The 18,919-nt window shown below is 42.3% G+C and overlaps 7 protein-coding genes across 7 annotated transcripts; 5 read left to right on the top strand and 2 right to left on the bottom strand. All coding sequences in view use genetic code 12, as the record gives it.

Annotated features, from left to right (window-relative positions):
- Positions 1-44: 44 nt before the first annotated feature.
- PICST_73691 (predicted protein) lies at positions 45-1,912 on the bottom strand. The gene has a single exon (XM_001385991.1). The coding sequence runs from the start codon at positions 1,635-1,637 to the stop codon at positions 129-131; it is 1,509 nt and encodes a 502-aa protein (XP_001386028.1). The 5' UTR covers positions 1,638-1,912; the 3' UTR covers positions 45-128.
- Positions 1,913-3,360: 1,448 nt separating this feature from the next.
- On the top strand, positions 3,361-4,638 carry PDB1 (pyruvate dehydrogenase E1 component, beta subunit (PDH)). Its single transcript, XM_001386188.1, has one exon. It carries the CDS (start codon positions 3,382-3,384, stop codon positions 4,549-4,551), a length of 1,170 nt encoding a protein of 389 aa, XP_001386225.1. The 5' UTR covers positions 3,361-3,381; the 3' UTR covers positions 4,552-4,638.
- A 626-nt stretch (positions 4,639-5,264) lies between these two features.
- PYC2 (Acetyl-CoA transporter) lies at positions 5,265-6,947 on the top strand (the record flags this gene model as incomplete). The annotated part of the gene is made up of 1 exon (XM_001386187.1): positions 5,265-6,947. One exon carries the CDS (start codon positions 5,265-5,267, stop codon positions 6,945-6,947), a length of 1,683 nt encoding a protein of 560 aa, XP_001386224.2.
- A 985-nt stretch (positions 6,948-7,932) lies between these two features.
- PICST_20558 (predicted protein) lies at positions 7,933-8,916 on the bottom strand (the record flags this gene model as incomplete). The annotated part of the gene is made up of 2 exons (XM_001385990.1): positions 7,933-8,238; positions 8,356-8,916. Coding segments are annotated over 2 exons (867 nt in total), but the record flags the coding sequence as incomplete, so codon positions are not given.
- A 1,785-nt stretch (positions 8,917-10,701) lies between these two features.
- Positions 10,702-11,781, top strand: PICST_49910 (predicted protein; the record flags this gene model as incomplete). The annotated part of the gene is made up of 1 exon (XM_001386186.1): positions 10,702-11,781. A coding segment is annotated over one exon (1,080 nt), but the record flags the coding sequence as incomplete, so codon positions are not given.
- Positions 11,782-12,294: 513 nt separating this feature from the next.
- Positions 12,295-13,857, top strand: WDR7 (WD-repeat protein required for cell viability; the record flags this gene model as incomplete). Its single annotated transcript, XM_001386185.1, has 1 exon — positions 12,295-13,857. One exon carries the CDS (start codon positions 12,295-12,297, stop codon positions 13,855-13,857), a length of 1,563 nt encoding a protein of 520 aa, XP_001386222.1.
- A 416-nt stretch (positions 13,858-14,273) lies between these two features.
- On the top strand, positions 14,274-18,198 carry MYO5 (Myosin-5 isoform). The gene has a single exon (XM_001386184.1). The coding sequence runs from the start codon at positions 14,281-14,283 to the stop codon at positions 18,049-18,051; it is 3,771 nt and encodes a 1,256-aa protein (XP_001386221.2). The 5' UTR covers positions 14,274-14,280; the 3' UTR covers positions 18,052-18,198.
- Positions 18,199-18,919: the final 721 nt, after the last annotated feature.

Below are 18,919 nucleotides of genomic sequence, written 5' to 3'. Positions count from 1 at the left end.
GTTCTGCAGATTTTGTTAAGATTTTGAAGCAGACATAGTTCATTGTAAAACACCATAATCTCCACTACAAATATAGTAGAAGAGTACCATGTAGCCTTGTATTAATTGGAGTTCTATAAATTTAAAAGTTACTTAGGTAAGGTGTCGACGAAATTAGCCGTGTCCTGAGCTCTTCTTCTACCGGCAATGTATGTCATCATTTCAGAATAAGTCTGGGGAATGACAGAAGAGTATCCTGGTTTACCCTTGTAGCTAGACTTGGGCACGAAGAATGAGTAGATGAAAGTACCTGATTCCTTAGAACTAGAGTCCAAAAGCTTGATCTTGGTATCCACTTTAACTTGGATCAACGTTCCTGGCTCAGACAAGAAAGCCTCAGGATTGGATGAAAGCTTGTTTGTAGCTGGCAATTTAAAGTTGAAAGGAGAATCGGCATCAATGTCAGAAGGACCCTTGTGGATATGTTCCGTATAGGAGACAGAAGCATCCATAGAAACTACAGAGCCTACAGGAACTGGTGCCTTGAAGGTGGTGGAGTCCAAAGAAACGAATCTGGGACCAGCAGAAGCAAAATCAGCGGCAGCACAATAAGCCAACTCGAAAGTTTGTCTCAACAAGTAGCCACCAAAAATCATATACGAGTGTCTATTTCTGTACTGGGGTTGCATGAAGAGAGTCGAACTGACTTTGGTGTCTTTCATGAATGCCACGCCTGTTTGTGGAGGGCCATCTGCACTCTTTAAAGCCTGGGATGAACTCCACATATCGTAGATCAATCTGGATTCTTCATCAGTAGGCTCAAGGACTTTAGCATTCTTGGCAGCAAACTTCTTCTTAGCATTGTGCGACTCAGCACGTCTATAGTCCATCCATTCCTTTTCAGAAACGGGCAAGAGTCTGTTGATAGCAAATGACTTATGAGTAATAGGATTACGAGCTACAAACGTGAAGTTGGCAGTCAAGAAGATGTTCTCCTGGGGTAATGTTTCTTCGGTGATCGTTTCCGGGATGGAGTCTTCAAAAGCATACCCTCTTACGCTGATTTCCATAGACGATCTTCCAGTCCATGAAACGGAACCAGCCAAAACGAAGTTGTAGTTGTTGATTTCATCTACCTTTTTCACCATGTAAATTCTATCGACCGAAGCAGTAACATTAACAGGTTCTGCAGGAGAACAGTGTCTGTAAGCAATTCTCCCGGCCAAAGCATCCAAGTCCTGGAACAACTGACCAGCTCTCAATCTTCCAAAGGCGTTGATATAAGCATCGCAAAGCCACTTGTCGTCCTTAAAAGGTAATGTCAAGTAAGTGAACGAGTCTCCTCTGGTCTTTTCGCCGATCTCAGTGGTCACAGGAGTTACATAGCTGTAACTGTCTAATATCTTACCTTCAGCTTTCTGTTTTTCGCGTTCTCTCAAGGCTTCTAGCCATGAGGCTTTGTTTGGGTTGGTCTGCTTGTCTCTCAATTCTGCTAAAAGCGTAGCAGCAGCATCAGCAGCCTCAGTCGCGTCCTCAGAACCAGCCTTGTCTGGACGATGGAAATTGGTTTGGTTGGAGTTGAAGCGAAGCACCGAAATGGAGTTGCACTTGGGTAAGAGCCTTGCTGAGACTCTGGGAATTCTAGCCACTTTGAACATCTTGAATTAATGAATACTAGCAGTGGAAATGTTGAACAATTTGGTTCAATGATGGAATTAGTAGAATAAATAGACAATTGGTATCAATATCAGCACACAATACTGATGAAAACTTGGGCAGCAGTAGTGACTGGTGATAAATAATGTGGTGATGGGGAGTATTTGGTGGAAAGGCTAATTTTTCAGCGAAAAATATTGGATCCAGATAGTGCTAGAAAGAGCTAAGATGCTATATGGACAAAGCACGCTAGGAGAACTATTCTAGAAGGTCGCAGAAGAGGCCAGGCAATTGTACAAGGAAAACAAGAGAAACCCGGAGGATAGAATAAGACGATACGAGAGGTTTCCTGGCTATATATAACCAATTATCGTACAGCCAAAGGTGATTGAGACTGAAATAGAGGTGGTTCCGGGCGGGGGAGGGGTTCTGTTACGGTTCTGGATGGTTGATGGGCGAGAGTCATGTGCGCCATGCATATAAAATAACCAAATTCCGGACAATAATGTGAGTGAGCACATGACCGAAGTCATCGAAAGGTTCGTATTGCCCGAGCGTATCTAGGGACGATTCCTAGATGGAGCCGATTCAGACCAACAATGCTGAACTTGGCTTCTGGTGAACTTTTCTACACAAAGCTCAAGCTTTCCCAAATGTTGGAGATCTAATTAATATGAGCATGTGGTTATCTTTAGAATCTGTCTTTCTCTCGTAGCTCCCAACAGAAGTTGTTTAAAGAGGGGGCAGCTGAGTCTGTGGGTGCAACTGGCAAAATGTTGTGCAACTTCCGGTCTGTTTTGGGCTCTCGTTTTGTGGTGGGTGTGAGCCAGAAACCACCGAGATTTTCCGCGACCTTCCGGGACACATCGGGAATCTAAGATAAGAAGATAGAACAAGACATATGAGGATAAACTGTGGTATAGATGGACGATTCAAGCGAAAACAAAGTTGTTGACATATGTGTGTACCAAGTTTGAATGCCAAGTTTGTATGGCTTTAGCTGAACAGCAATGGTGCAAGATTTTGTTAAAGAAATGTGAAAAGTGAAGGTGAACATCCTGAAATATCTGGAAAATCTGGAAAGTCTGCGAAGTATGAAAAGTGTGAAAAGTCAGAGATAAACTTAGACGTTACATGCTACATACTTAGCAGATTTATCACTAGAAATATGAACGGTGGATTGTACTTCAGAGTATATCCGCAGTTGTTGCTTGATTTCCGTTTTCGCAATTAATTAGGCTGCGAAATTTTGAAATTGATAAGAAGAAGACCAAATTGATTTAGAGAAAACGCAACAGTTAAGTATGACGAAATTGGCAGAATCATCCAAGCAAGGATATTGCAACGATACAATCGCTTGGTATGGAACTGGAACTTGTTCATCATTGACATATTCCTTGTAATGAACTGTTCTGAAAACTAAGCTACACAGACAGATGTTTCAAAGAAATACTATCAACAAAATTGTAATCTCTATAAAGTAGACAGAGACAAACTACACCATTCTCCAATCATATATACTCCAACATTCAACCTCAGTCTGACCTCGTACAGATGCTCTATTCACCATATATTCAATATACCAACTCTAATTCGCACTCGGTATTCGATGGAAGTGCACCTCCGGGTCGTGCACCAGACCCGGTCCTCATCTGTCCGTGAGCACATCTTTGTTTAAATAATTGAAATATCCAGAGCCATTCTACCTTGTACGTTTTTCTCCCACATCTTACACGTCAGATTCCAATGGCTCCCAAGTTATCCCAGATCGCCCAGACGGCCCGCTTGGCCGCTTCGGCCACTAGAGCCCACAACATCGCCAATGTGACTGGAAACACTACCAGATCCGTAGCCCAAGCTGGCCAGTACCAGGCATTGAGAATGATGGATTCGCGTGCCGCTTCGTCGTCGGCTGTAGGCTCAAAGACCATCACCGTCAGAGACGCCCTTAATGCCGGGCTTGCCGAGGAGTTGGACAAGGACGACGATGTCTTCCTCATGGGTGAAGAAGTGGCCCAATACAACGGTGCCTACAAGGTGTCACGTGGTTTGTTGGATCGTTTTGGTGAAAGACGTGTGATTGATACCCCTATCACTGAAATGGGTTTCACTGGTTTGGCTGTTGGAGCTGCCCTTCATGGTTTGAAGCCTGTGTTGGAGTTCATGACCTTCAACTTCGCTATGCAAGCTATCGATCAAATCGTTAACTCTGCCGCTAAGACCTATTACATGTCCGGAGGTAAACAACCGTGTAACATCACCTTCCGTGGTCCCAATGGTGCTGCTGCCGGTGTCGGTGCTCAACATTCGCAATGTTACGCTGCATGGTATGGATCTATTCCTGGTTTGAAGGTTGTTTCGCCCTACTCTGCCGAGGACTACAAGGGTTTGATCAAGGCTGCCATCAGAGACCCTAACCCAGTTGTGTTTTTGGAAAACGAAATCGCCTACGGTGAAACCTTCGATATCTCCGAGGAAGCTCTCTCCACAGACTTTGTTTTGCCTATCGGCAAGGCCAATGTCGAAAGAGAAGGAACTGACTTGACATTTGTATCGCATTCCAGATCTGTCAAGTTCTGTATGGAAGCCGCTGAAACCTTGGAGAAGGAATACGGCGTCAAGGCCGAAGTCATCAACTTGAGATCCATCAAGCCTTTGGATGTTCCTACCATTGTTGAGTCAGTCAAGAAGACTAACCACTTGGTCACTGTTGAAGCCGGATTCCCAGCCTTTGGTGTTGGTTCTGAAATCTGTGCCCAGATCATGGAATCCGAGGCTTTTGATTACTTGGATGCTCCAGTCGAAAGAGTCACTGGTTGCGAAGTTCCAACTCCATATGCTAAGGAATTGGAAGACTTTGCTTTCCCAGACGAACCTACCGTAATCAGAGCCGCCAAAAAGGTGTTATCTTTGTAAGCGGAACACGACATGCACATTATAGATCACACCTCTTAGAGTGTTCGTAGACTATCTATGTATATACGAATAGGAAAAGGAGATAGTAAAGTGACGTAGAGAAGGCAAGTAATAGGTAGATGATATAAGAAATAATGAAGAGAAATGATAGTATATCAGATAACCATAAGTTGTAACCTTTAGTAATGATACTAAATGATATCTGGATATGTACTATATGATGAATTGTAGATATTAATGTGAGCTTTAAAATGGAGAAGTAGAGAACTTGCAATATAGCAGTAATTCTTATGGCAGTAATTCTTATGTATGATAGAAGATTATAGCTAGAATGAATGTGTTATTGTCATCATAATGACTAAATGAGGATTGAAGCATACTTTACGGATATATGCTCAAGTGACATATTTTATATAGCATTTGTTGTACTTAACTTGCAAATTGTACAGCACTTATAAGGTTTCACATGCTGCGAAGAATATACAAGATCTAATAATATGTCAAACTCTCTTACGACGTTTCTCAGTTTGCGCTAGCGCACTTCAGAACACAACTCTCACACCGCGGTGCGGCTCAGATTCCGCGAGAAAAAAAAACATACCTGGCCCTAACAAGTGTCACTACATTCTCCAATAACTAGTTTCCGAAAGGGCCCTATTTAGATCGACGAAATGTCTCAAATCCACAAGAGGGGTCATTCTGTTGATGTGTCAATGACGGCGTCCTCACTTGATAACCAATTGAACTACGTCCATGCCGCGTTCGACGAGGAGAACGACGGGCTTCTCCCTATTTCTCTCCAGGATCTCACTAATAAGCATAAAGAGGCCAGCACCTCCAAGAACTCTACCTTTGCACCGAAAAACACCAGTCTCCCGAGTTCCACCAAGTCTGCCAGTTTGCTCAAGGTAGACAGACCGGCGTTTTTCGTATTGGTGCTCCTCTACTTGCTCCAGGGTGTGCCTGTAGGTTTGGCATTTGGCTCTATACCGTTTATCCTCAAGCTGAAATTGTCGTACTCACAAGTTGGAATCTTTTCGCTAGCAGCATATCCATACTCACTCAAGTTGATATGGTCCCCTATCGTTGATGCCGTGTATTCGCCCAAACTCGGTCGTAGACGTTCGTGGATCATCCCTATCCAGACGATTTCAGGTGTAACCTTGATCTACTTAGGACTGTTGATCGATGGCTTGATGGAAGATCCCCAGAACTGCTTGCCTACTATAACTTTTTGTTTCTTCATGCTAGTTTTCTTCTGTGCCACTCAAGATATCGCCGTCGACGGCTGGGCACTCACCTGCTTGTCACCAGAGAGCCTTTCGTATGCTTCCACGGCTCAGACTATTGGAATCAATACGGGCTACTTCTCGTCCTTCACGATTTTCTTGGCTCTCAGTTCGCCTGATTTCGCTAACAGATACCTCAGAAAGGTACCTTTAGATGTAGGCTTGTTTTCCTTGGGGCTGTATTTGACTTTCTGGGGGTGGATGTTTTTGGCAGTGACAGCTTTGCTCTGGTTTGTACCTGAAGATCCTCCTCATTTGGCTAAGAGAAACCAGGCCAAGTTGTCCAACGAAAAGATTAAGACCGAGTCTGTCTATAATAAAGACAGTAAGTTCAAGGACTTACAAAACGTCTACTTGGCGATGTTCAAGGTGTTGAAATTGCCCAACGTCCAGACATTTGTCATTATCTTATTGATTTCCAAGTTTGGATTCCAAGTAAATGAAGCTGCTACAAACTTGAAATTACTTGAAAAGGGATTGTCTAAAGAAGATCTCTCCATCACTGTTTTGATCGATTTCCCCTTCGAAATGGTCTTTGGCTATTATGCTGGCCGTTGGTCTACTGGAAAGTCTCCTTTAAAGCCGTGGATCTTTGGCTTTGCTGGAAGATTGGTAGCAGCAGCTTTGGCTCAGGGTATTGTGTACTTCTTTCCTGAAGACGGTAAAATAAGCTCTTTCTACTTTCTTTTGGTGATTTTGCAGCACTTGTTAGGTTCGTTTATGTCGACTATCCAATTTGTTTCACTCTGTGCCTTCCACACCAAGATTGCAGATCCAGCTATCGGTGGAACCTACATGACTACGTTGAATACGTTGTCTAACTACGGTGGAACTTGGCCCAGATTAATCTTGCTATATTTGATTGACAAACTCACCATCGAAGAATGTAAAGTTCCTTCTGTCACAAACTCCTATTACATCACAGACGAAGATTTGAGACAACAGTGTAAATCGTCGGGCGGAAAATTGACTGTTTTGCGCGATGGCTATTACTATACCAATACCATCTGTGTAATCATTGGCATATTTACCTTGTTATGGGTAAAGAGAAAGACTACATACTTACAGAGTTTGCCTAACAGTGCTTGGAGGGTAAATAAGGATTAAAAGACTTCATAAGTTATAGCATTAGTAGATTCTATACATATTATCATACATGTTGAAAATACGCAGATTAATAGTGGCAATAGTGTTCTATTAGTTATACATTTTAGTATTGGTTGACTTTTGGTGGTTGATATTTATCATAGTTTATATGTCTATATGATTAGGTGTTGATCTTCACTTGCAGAGACTACTGGAAGTGCAGCTCGTTTTCCTCGTGAAGAGGAGGATTAAAGAACATGGTCTGTGGATCGTAGCTGTCAGTTCTGTGGTGACCCACAGAGCCAGTAGGGGGCCGGAAGAAGTCATCACTGAGGAAGTCTATTGGCGAAAAAGGAATTTTGGAGTCGTGTGACATTTTCTTCGACACTGACGAATAGTTGCCTATGATTGATGGAATTAGCGAGGTAGGCAATTGCGACGACTCAGGAACAGCAATTCCAGGAGCTCGAGATTGCCCGTAAGATCCAACATGAATAGAATTGGAGGTTGGAGATCTGCCACGTCCAATGAAAGACCCACTTTGCGAGAATGATCTTGCTATTGCACTCAAAGTATTGGACAACACACCTTGGTTCATGGTATGTTCGAGGTTAATACTACGATTTTGAGATGCCGATATGTAATGCGAAGGAGGTGGTGAAGCCAAGTTGATATTGTAGCCAGACTCATTCCCTGTGAGTGACGTTGTTTCGTCAATATTCTGGAAGTTAGGGGTGGTGTTAGTGTACCAGTCTGGAAGTTGGAAATGCGTAGGCAGAGAAGTTGTCACTGGATTTCTCGACCGCTCCCGAACTTTCCTCTTGCTCAGTTTGCTTCTTCTCTTCTTCGACAGGTTTCTTTTATGGCTGTGACCAGGACGATGACCATCTTCGTTGATTGAGCCATAGCTGTGGTTGCGGTGGTGATGATGGCCATGGCCCGCATAATACTCGCTAGTACAAGACGATCTACGAGAGTCTCCAGAATTAAATGAGTATAACCAGCACTGAAAGATGATGATCGAGTCGAAGAGAACAGTACCAGAACTTCCTACAATAAAGGGCAACTGATCCATAAATACTTCCTTAAACTTGGAATCTCCGTCCTCGCCAAAATAGGATTTGTTAAGCGAAAGGAGATACAAGTCCAGCACGATGGAAATGGTATAGAAGATGTTACCCAACATGGCAAACACAAAAAGATACACAGTTATGCCTCGTGTAGATTTGAGCTTGAAATTCTTGATAATCTGCGGGGCTCGTGAAGAAACATACAAAGTTGAACAGGTCCACGCAGAAATCATACCTATATCCTCTGGTGAATATCTGAACTTGAAAGAATGAAGAGGAATTGCCAGTATAACTATCACCAACTTATGGAGCCAGCATTTTGCGAATCCTATCCAAGATTGAAAAGTTGAATCTTCAACAGCTGCAGACTGTGGATTAGGAATGGGCATGGAATGTGCCTGTTTGGGCAAGCTTCCGGCTATGAAGGTAGCGCCCAAGATCTTGTGGATGAAAGAGCCCTCATGTATTCGTTTCTGATCGTGACCACGATGTCCATTTCCTTGTGCTACATCCATGATGGAAGTACTGATCTCCATGGGCGAACGACTCAAGTCCTGGTCAAACCGGTTTCTACGAGTACTATGATTTGTGCTTTTGTTGGATGTAGAAGGTCTCAAGAAGTTGGGACTCTGCAAGAGATTGTGATGAGTTTTGTGTCTGGGATATACCTTGGTGTAGTACCAGTACTGGAGACTAAGAATGCAATCAATGAAGCAGTAGTACGCAGCGAGACAAGTTTGGAATGGTAATGCTCGTGTTAAGATACAGCCTATGAGGTTCGTGGCGTCGCCTCCGATCCAACAAATCAAGAAAAGCAAGGAAACGCCGGAGACCGACTCGTTCAAATGGTTCTCGATGATTTGCGGTAATTGCGCAAAGAGCCAAACCGACAATGATAGGATTCCGGAGACCTTGGATATAGTGGATAATGCTTGCTCATACGAATGTGAAGAGCTCGTGGAATTCTGTATCAATATTGTATGAGTAGAATTCACAGCGAGAGATATTAGATTGGAAATACCGCTATTTTCGGTGGGTAAAACGCCATTTGTTGCTGAATTTTGGAGTATTTGCATCGTTTGCGATATTGGTGAACGTTGAGAAAGTGAAATCCCAGCAAGCCGTATGAGTGAATGATTCGCACTCACCTGGAAAGTGTCGCCGAGATAAGGTAGGTTGGTGAACATGGTGAGAAAGTTAGTCCGAAGTCATAGTTCGCTTGCGGCAAGCTATTGGCTTTTGAAAGTAAGTCTCCACCTTTTTGGGCTTCTGAACAAAGAACTGGTGTCTAATTTTAAACTCGTAGATTGACGTGGTAGACTATCGATGATAAAGTAAGTGAAGATTCTACATGCAGGTGTCACGTGCTGAGATGAGCTAGAAATAGCTGTGTTCCGAGGAAACCAATGGGAAATGGTCTTCAAAGAGGTCGAAGAGTAGGTATGAGCAGCAACTGGTGTTTAAGATGCTGGAAATTTATATGAATTTATATACTTGGGTCTACATATGGCTCATTTGTTTAAGGAAGTCAGATCAACTCCACCAAATCGATAAGCGCGGAGCCTGATAACGATGGAAGCGCAAATTGATTTGTGCCGTGCCGCTATTTTTTTTGCGTAAAATAGAATGCAGGATTCCTAACAGTAAGGGTTTATGACCTCGGATTGAATGTATTCCGACAGGTTGAATATTTACCACCAGATTCGTACCACACAGAAGCGATAGGTTTGAATTGAATACAATAGAACTATATTGTAAGAAGACTGTATAAATATATAAGAAGACTCATAGTAGTTTGATAACGAAGTACTTCTTTACAAGGTTCAAATCCATTTACCTGAAAAGTCCAAAGGAAAACCGGTCTCTATACACAGGCCTCCTGTCACTTAGTTCAGTCAAGTACCACGATCTCGTGAACTGGATAATATAGTTGTGTTCGTGGGCTGTAGCCATTGAAACAGTACTGTGCTTTCTGCTACCAGTGGTATGAACATGTATTGTAACAGCTTTTGGAGGTTTATTTGAATGCTCTTTTGAAGATTTCCAAGTTAAAATCAAAATGTTTGCCGTCGAAAATGTGGATCCTGTAGAAGTTTCCGAAACGAGCAATCGGTCACAAGAGTAATAAAAACCAACTTTTGCACCTCATAAAAGTGAAAAATGGATCTTGCTTTCTAACGATTCATTTAGACTAATTAGTGTTCTGTGAGTCCAAGATTGATAGATATTTTAGTGATGTGTTTCTTACTTTTTTAAAAAATTGGTGAATAATTTGCATCTTTTGAAGTTGTGCAAAACGATTTTCTTCAATAAACATACACAACACACATACTCTTAACTTTCTCCTGACTCATCATTTGGAAATAATACATAGTCTAGTATTCATTTCTTTTGTTTCAAATCCTGATGAATCTGTTGGTCCAATCCAATCAAATCGTAGATGAATGTAGTAGGTGCAAAATCTACTGGCACGCTGACATATTTTGTCTGTATGCCGTACTGAACACGTCCGTATACAAGTCTATATCAGATTCACGTTTCTACCATCAATACTGAAGTATACTCTAATAAACAGAACAGCAAAAGCATATCTAACTCACGTTGATGAGTGTGCAACAGATGTATTCCTCATATTTAAATTAGTTTCATTTTTTTTCCATTTTCCTTTGCGAGTTTTCCATATTTCCACCTATTCCAGATTAAAGATGGTATCTCTTCATACCATTATGAGCCAACTGAGCCAGTTTGTACACCTTAAATCGGCTATACCGACCCTAGACTCGATACTCCATGCTACGACTCGACGACCAAACAAACGCATATATGACATGCAACGTGCACCTGGTTGCAGCTCGATTTTTACGGTTATGGTAGAATTCATGGTTTCTCATTTGTCTAATAGCCCCAATAATAAAGTCATAGTTGTAGACACTTTGACACCGTTTCCATGGCACTTATTATTTTCACATTCTCGGTTTCAGCAAGAATGGCGACAAGACTCGCGAATCGCACTACATGATCCAGATACTTTCGCATTGTTGTATGGTCTATTTGCCTATGAGTCGTTAGAGCCAGCTATAAACGGTAGTACCATTGTGATCATCAACGATTTTCACCAAACTTTAGACATATATTTGCACGACCAGACGTCTTCGTACGAAGAAACAATCTTGAAGCATCATTTGGAAGTCAATTCAATCATCAAAAGTAACCAGACTCAGTACGAATTAGAGGGCACAAAGACACCTGTGCCAGAAATACCTGCTCAGTCTGATTTGTTGAAAATGAGTGCCATTTCGAAGTTCAACACTCATCTAAACAGCTTATTAACAATGATGTCAAAGTTCTGCTACAAGACAAACCTGATGTGCTTCTTACTTGGACATCTAGAAACAAAGTACATTCCATATAGTACAACCTCTCAGATGTCAGATGCGGATTTCTACAATACTTCAGTTTCATACCAAGATAAGGGAAGAGTAGTTTTGGTACCATCATACTCTGAACTGAACGAAGAAAAGAAAGAGGACATAAACTCAAAAAGTATAGATTCATACCTCTGTATGCGGTTGATTTTCTATAAAGATTGGTACCATAATTCGCCATACTTTGCTGAATGCTATCCTCCACTTGAGAAACAGAATAAAGTTGTCATCAACCAAGCCCAACTTCGTACAGTATTTGCTATTAAAATAACTAACTTCCTGTCAAAGTCAAAGTATTGTCCTATCTATTTTGACTACGACGATATTATATATCATCTTGACGATGATAACGAGAATGATCTGATAGATTTACTGCCTGGAAAACTTATCGACTTGTCCAACGGTTTCGAGATCACTAGTCTAGAACAACCGACTAGTACGTTTCTGCAATTAGAAACCTCTGCAATGAATGGAACCCAATCAGAGACGACAGACTATTCTTCTCCAAGTGCAAGAAACATTAATGCAAATGTACTTGAAGATCTCGGTGAAGAAATCTCGCAACTCAACAATCTAAATTCGACAGAAATTATTGACGAACTGCATTATGAACAAAACGAACAAGACAATATAGTCAACCAATCAGATGCTCTGGAAGTAGAAGAGTCCGAAGACGAAATGATAGGAACTCTCTTAGCAGCTTAAGTATGGGCTTGAAACATCCATACCGCAACACAACAAATCTATTTTCAACCTGCATATATCAACTCTTCTCATCTTGGAAATTTAAATTTCAAACTACTAGATTTATTCAGATATCCCAGTTTTCGTAATTTTCAGTTTATTTTGAACAGATTATAGCAATTAGTGACTATGGCTACCGTTATACCCCCACCATCAAAGAAGCAAAAGAAAGAGGCACAAAAGGTTCAAGAAGTGAACTTGATACCTGACGATTTGCCCAACGTATTGATAAAATTCCAGGCTTCAGACACTGGAGAATCTGTAGGTGGGTCTATTAGAGTTCCTGGTGGTATCACGGAGAAGCAGCTTGAAGAATTATTGAACCAATTACACGGAGATATAGATGAACCTGTGCCGTATACATTTGCGTTATTAAACAAGACCATCGATGACAAGAGTGAAACGGGCAGTTTGGTAGATATCAAGGACAACTTATACTCTTCGGTATTGCAACCAGGAATAAAAACTACTGAAGATTTCTTGACATTAGTGTATACCCCACGAGCTGTGTTCAAGGTCAAGGCTATTACCAGATCAAATGCTGCTATTGCTGGACATGGGTCTACTATATTGTGTTGTCAGTTTGCTCCTAATGATAGTGGCAGAATGTGTTCTGGAGCAGGTGATTCTACAGCTCGAATTTGGGACTGTAACACCCAGACCCCTCTCTATACTTTATCAGGACATACTAACTGGGTGTTATGTGTAGCTTACTCTCCATGTGGTACTATGATTGCTACGGGATCTATGGATAATACCGTAAGGTTATGGGACACTGACACTGGCAAGCCATTAGGGAAAGCATTGACTGGCCATTCCAAGTGGGTTTCATCTTTAACGTGGGAGCCATTGCATCTAGTTAAGCCTGGCGAGAAACCTCGTTTAGCTACATCGTCGAAGGACGGCACTGTCAAAGTGTGGGATAGCACTAGAAGAGTGTGTTTGTTGACAATGAGTGGTCATACCAATGCCGTTTCTTGTGTGAAGTGGTCTGGTTCCAACATCATCTACAGTGCATCCCATGACAAGACTATCAAGGCATGGGATATCAGTGCACAAGGCAAGTGTATCCAGACGTTGAAGAGCCATGCCCATTGGGTCAACCATTTGTCTATTTCAACCGACTACGTTTTGCGCAAAGGTGGATTCGACCATACGTCTACCAAGGTTTCGAGCAAAAAGCTTTCCATGGAAGAGTTGCGCGCTAAGGCATTAGAGCAGTACGAAAAAGTTGCTAAAGTCGGTGGTGTTATCAGCGAACGTTTGGTCACAGCCTCAGACGACTTCACTATGTACTTTTGGGAGCCACTCAAGTCGTCCAAGCCAGTGTGCCGTATGACCGGACACCAGAAACTCGTGAACCATGTGTCGTTCTCCCCTGATGGTCGTTACATAGTGTCGAGTTCGTTCGACAACTCCATCAAGATCTGGGACGGTTTGAAGGGCGTTTTTGTAGGTACCTTGAGAGGACACGTAGCACCAGTATACCAGACAGCGTGGTCTGCTGATAATAGACTTTTGGTCAGTTGCTCTAAGGATACCACTTTGAAGGTGTGGGATATCAGAACAAGAAAGTTAAGTGTGGACTTGCCGGGCCATTCAGACGAGGTTTATGCTGTTGACTGGAGTATGGACGGAAAGAGAGTGGCCAGTGGAGGTAAAGATAAGATGGTGAGATTGTGGTCGCATTAGCATAGAATTTATATTAAGATGTATAGTTTCCCAACACTATATAAGACTATACTCATTCATAATAGTATGAGACTATATCTGTAAGCTTATGTTATACAGTGAGGTTTGCAATACTCCCAAAATATTAATACCACAAAAGAGCAAAATGCAAAGAATATGACTTGTACTTCAATACTATATAACTACACACAACTTTAACACTATAATACTACATTCTATTACCATACTTAGTTATTCTTGTACAACACAGCTATACCACTATCTAGATTATATAATTTGCTGGTCAGGTCGCTGGCGCAGCGCCATAGTCTTTTTTCGCTCCTGCACCCCACTCCGCCGATATCCGAGCCAACGTTCAAAGTTGAGATAGATTTCCAGATTTCTATTCACTTTCTCTGCTCTACACAGCTTCCATTCTTCACCATGGCCATTGTCAAACGAGGAGGACGTACGAAGAATAAGACGCAGCAGCAGGCGCCAGCCAAGTCTGGCATCAAAAAGGCGGAGTTTGATCTCCACAAACTGAAAGAGGTCGGAGTTTCCGACTTGACGTTGCTCTCCAAAATCACTGATGAGGCTATCAATGACAACTTGCATAAACGGTTCATGAACGGCACCATCTACACGTACATCGGCCATGTTTTGATCTCCGTGAACCCATTTCAAGATTTAGGGATCTACGGCCCAGAGACCTTGCTGAAGTACCGGGGCAGAAACAGATTGGAGGTGCCTCCTCACGTGTTTGCCATAGCTGAGTCGATGTACTACAACTTGAAGTCGTACAACGAGAACCAGTGTGTGATTATTTCCGGTGAATCTGGAGCGGGTAAGACAGAGGCAGCCAAACAGATCATGCAGTACATCGCTAACGTCTCTGTCGATAGTGGCAATGCCGAAATTTCAAAGATCAAAGATATGGTTCTAGCCACCAACCCCTTGTTGGAGTCGTTTGGCTGTGCAAAGACGTTGAGAAACAACAACTCATCAAGACATGGCAAGTACCTCGAGATCCAATTCTCTGAGTCAAACCACCAGCCGATCGCCGCCCATATTACAAATTACTTGTTGGAGAAGCAGAGAGTCGTTTCCCAGATTACCAATGAACGTAATTTCCACATTTTCTATCAGTTCACCAAACACTGTCCGACGCAGTATCAACAGCAGTTCGGCATTCAAGGACCGGAGACTTACGTGTATACTTCTAGCGCCAAATGTATCAATGTAGACGGAATCGACGATTCCAAGGACTTGGACGAAACATTGAGCGCAATGAAGATCATCGGCTTAACGGAACTTGAGCAGAACAACATTTTCAGAATGATCGCTCTGATATTGTGGATTGGTAACGTGTCGTTTGTCGAGGATGAAAGTGGAAATGCCGCCATTAGAGATGATAGTGTCACCCAATTTGTTGCTTACTTGTTGGAAGTAAACCCAGAGATATTAAAGAAGGCCATAGTAGAAAGGGTTATAGAGACAACCCATGGCATGAGAAGGGGCTCTACCTACCATGTACCCTTGAATATCGTACAAGCTACGTCGGTTCGTGATGCTCTTGCCAAGGGTATTTATAACAATTTATTCGAGTGGATCGTAGAGAGAGTCAATGTCTCGTTGAAGGGGGCACTGCAATCGTCCAAGACTATCGGTATCTTGGATATCTACGGGTTCGAAATCTTTGAACACAACTCTTTTGAACAAATTTGTATTAACTATGTCAATGAGAAGTTGCAACAGATCTTTATCCAGCTTACATTGAAGGCAGAACAAGACGAATACGTCAAAGAGCAAATCAAGTGGACACCTATCGACTACTTCAACAACAAGGTTGTCTGTGACTTGATTGAAGCCACGAGACCTCAGCCGGGCTTGTTTGCAGCTTTGAACGATTCTATCAAAACGGCTCACGCTGACTCAGATGCTGCCGACCAGGTGTTTGCCCAAAGATTAAGCATGGTGGGAGCCAGCAATCGTCACTTTGAAGATCGTAAGGGCAAGTTTATCATCAAACATTATGCTGGTGATGTCACCTATGAAGTAGCAGGTATGACAGACAAGAACAAGGATGCGTTGTTGCGTGATTTGGTGGAATTGTTATCTACATCAGCCAATCCATTCGTCAACCAAGTTTTATTTCCTCCTCTGCTCTTGGCATCGATCACTGATTCAAAGAAGAGACCAGAAACAGCGTCGGACAAGATCAAGAGAAGTGCCAACGATTTGGTGGGCACCTTATCAAAATGTCAGCCTTCATATATCAGAACCATCAAGCCAAATCAGACCAAACGTCCTAAGGAATACGAAAACCAACAAGTTCTTCACCAGATTAAATACTTAGGTTTGAAGGAAAATGTGAGAATTAGAAGAGCCGGTTTTGCTTTCCGTACAACGTTTGAGAAATTTGTCCAACGTTTCTATTTGCTCTCTCCCGCTACAGGTTATGCTGGTGACTATATCTGGCGTGGAGACGACATTTCTGCTGTCAAAGAGATCTTAAAATCTTGTTTCATTCCTGCTACTGAGTATCAGCTTGGTACGACCAAGGTATTCATCAAGACACCAGAAACCTTATTTGGTTTAGAAGACATGAGAGACAAGTACTGGCACAACATGGCTGCTAGAATCCAAAGAGCATGGAGGAGATACGTCAAGCGTAAGGAAGATGCTGCTCGTACAATTCAGAGTGCCTGGAGAATCAAGAAGCACGGGAACCAGTTTGAACAGCTTCGTGATTATGGTAATGGTCTCGTCCAGGGCAGAAAAGAACGTCGTAGAATGTCCATGTTGGGATCGCGTGCTTTCATGGGTGACTACTTGGGATGTAGCGATACCAGTGGATATGGTAGATTCATTGTTACCCAGACAGGTATTAACGAAAAAGTTGTATTCTCGGGGAGAGGCGAGATTTTGTTGTCCAAATTTGGTAGATCGTCAAAGAGATTGCCTCGTATATTTGTTGTCACCAGAACAACCATATTTATCATTGCTGAAGTCTTGATTGAGAAGAGATTGCAATTGCAATCAGAATTCAAGATTCCTATTTCTGGCTTGAACTACGTTGCGTTGTCTCATTTGCAAGATAATTGGGTTGCTTTGTCACTTCACTCACCTACCCCTTCTACACCTGATGTGTTCATTAGCTTAGATTTCAAGACCGAGTTTGTCACCCACTTGAAGAAAATCAATCCTGGGTTGACCATTAATATTGGTACTACGGTTCAGTACCAGAAAAAGCCAGGCAAATTTCACACGGTCAAGTTTATCAGTGGTAATTCATCTGATGTACCTGAGTACGGAGATGTTTACAAGTCTGGTACGGTCACGGTCAAGCCAGGTTTACCTTCTAGCAGTAGAAATCCAAAACGTCCAAGAGGAAAGTCTGGAAAGGTCGATTATTCCAAGTATTATAACCGAGGAGTCAAGAAACTGTTCCCTGTACCTTCTGCAAGACCTACTGCTGCATCTCAACCTTCATACAAAAGTCCAGTAGAACAGTCTTACCAGCCTCAAGTTCTTGCCTACCAGACTCCACGCCCAGAAGAAGCTAAGCCAGTTCAACGTAAAGCTCCTCCGCCAGCTCCTGTAGTCCAGAATCAACCGCAAAGACAGCCTCAAGCTATCGAGCCTGTAAGACCAGTAAAGAAAACTGCTCCAAGTCCTCCAGTAAGAAAAACTGCTCCCCCACCACCTCCGCCACCTCCAGCTTTGTCAGCACCTGCTAAGCCCAAGTTCCCGACTTACAAGGCAATGTATGACTACGATGGTTCAGTAGCTGGTTCTATACCTCTCGTTAAGGATGTCGTCTACTATGTAGAGAGCATTAATGGAAAGTGGGGTTTGGTGAAGACTTTGGACGAGTCTAAAGAAGGCTGGTCTCCAATTGATTATCTATCTCAATGCGAACCACCTAGTAGTTTGTTCGGTGCTGCTAACCCTCCTTCTCGTCCAGTTGCACCTTCACAGCCGAAGGTCCAATCCAGAGAGTCGACGGTTGCTAGTGCTGCTGTTTCGAGTAGCACGCCTGCATCGACTGTTCTGAACGGAAGCTTGAGTAATGGGTTGGCAGAAGCTTTGAGGGCCAAAAAGACTGAAGAAACTACGTTGGCTGGCTCTTTAGCTGATGCCTTGAAGAAGAGACAGGGTGCTACCAGAGACGACAGTGATGACGAAGATGATGACGACGATGATTGGTGAATGAGGTCTACATTCTATATTGATAGACACTGACTGTTTTCTATGTTGAATAAATTACGCTCAATACAGTGTACAGAAGTATACATCATTCTGTTGTAAATTCATTCATTCATTATTTCACATATTAAATACATATTAAAGTTTGTTAAACAATCATAAAACTATACAATAGATAATAAAGCAATTTTGGCCAATTTTGGCGTTATCTCATGGCTCAGTGCTTTACACCCTGCCTTCTAATGCTTGTACGATTGCTGGTCTTTGTCACCATAATCTTCTTGTAGTAACTTCTTTGTCACTTGGCTGTTGTGCTGATTCATCATAAACTTCGACTTGGTTCATATTCGTAGCAATTTTTCAAAGTCTTCAGTATCTGAATTTTCTAATGTGATTGGTAAGTTCTTCTTGCATTCAGCGGTATAGATTGAAAATCGTCAACGATTATTTTCAATTACTTTTCTGCTGGCTTGTTCATCATATAAAAGGGCATAGGTCTCTGAATGGTTGTAGCTGAGAATACGGTCTACAACGATTACTGATTATATGTCGCTTATATCACAGTTACGACGTACGAAAATACTAAAAGATGGAGTCGCCTAACAGTGTCAAAAAAAAACGAATGGACATAGATAGTGAACGTATTTCAGTGTCAAAAAAACCGTGCTGGACATAGATGGTGGGATCTGCGAAGTAAATTATTATGACGAGGTGCATAAACGTGCATGTCCCATTTTTTTGACATCAGATTGATGACGTCGATTTCGTGATGCTTCCGGAAGTGTGTCAAAATAATCATGCATGACGCCTCCGCATGCTCACATTGTTGGAAATAGGCTTATCCAGTCTTCAAATAGTGGAACTGCTCCCA

The sequence above is a fragment of the Scheffersomyces stipitis genome, chromosome 7, assembly GCF_000209165.1.
Source record: "Scheffersomyces stipitis CBS 6054 chromosome 7, complete sequence".
Classification (NCBI taxonomy): domain Eukaryota; kingdom Fungi; phylum Ascomycota; class Pichiomycetes; order Serinales; family Debaryomycetaceae; genus Scheffersomyces; species Scheffersomyces stipitis.
Note: the sequence above shows the minus strand (reverse complement) of the source record. Positions and strands in the feature narration are given on the sequence as shown.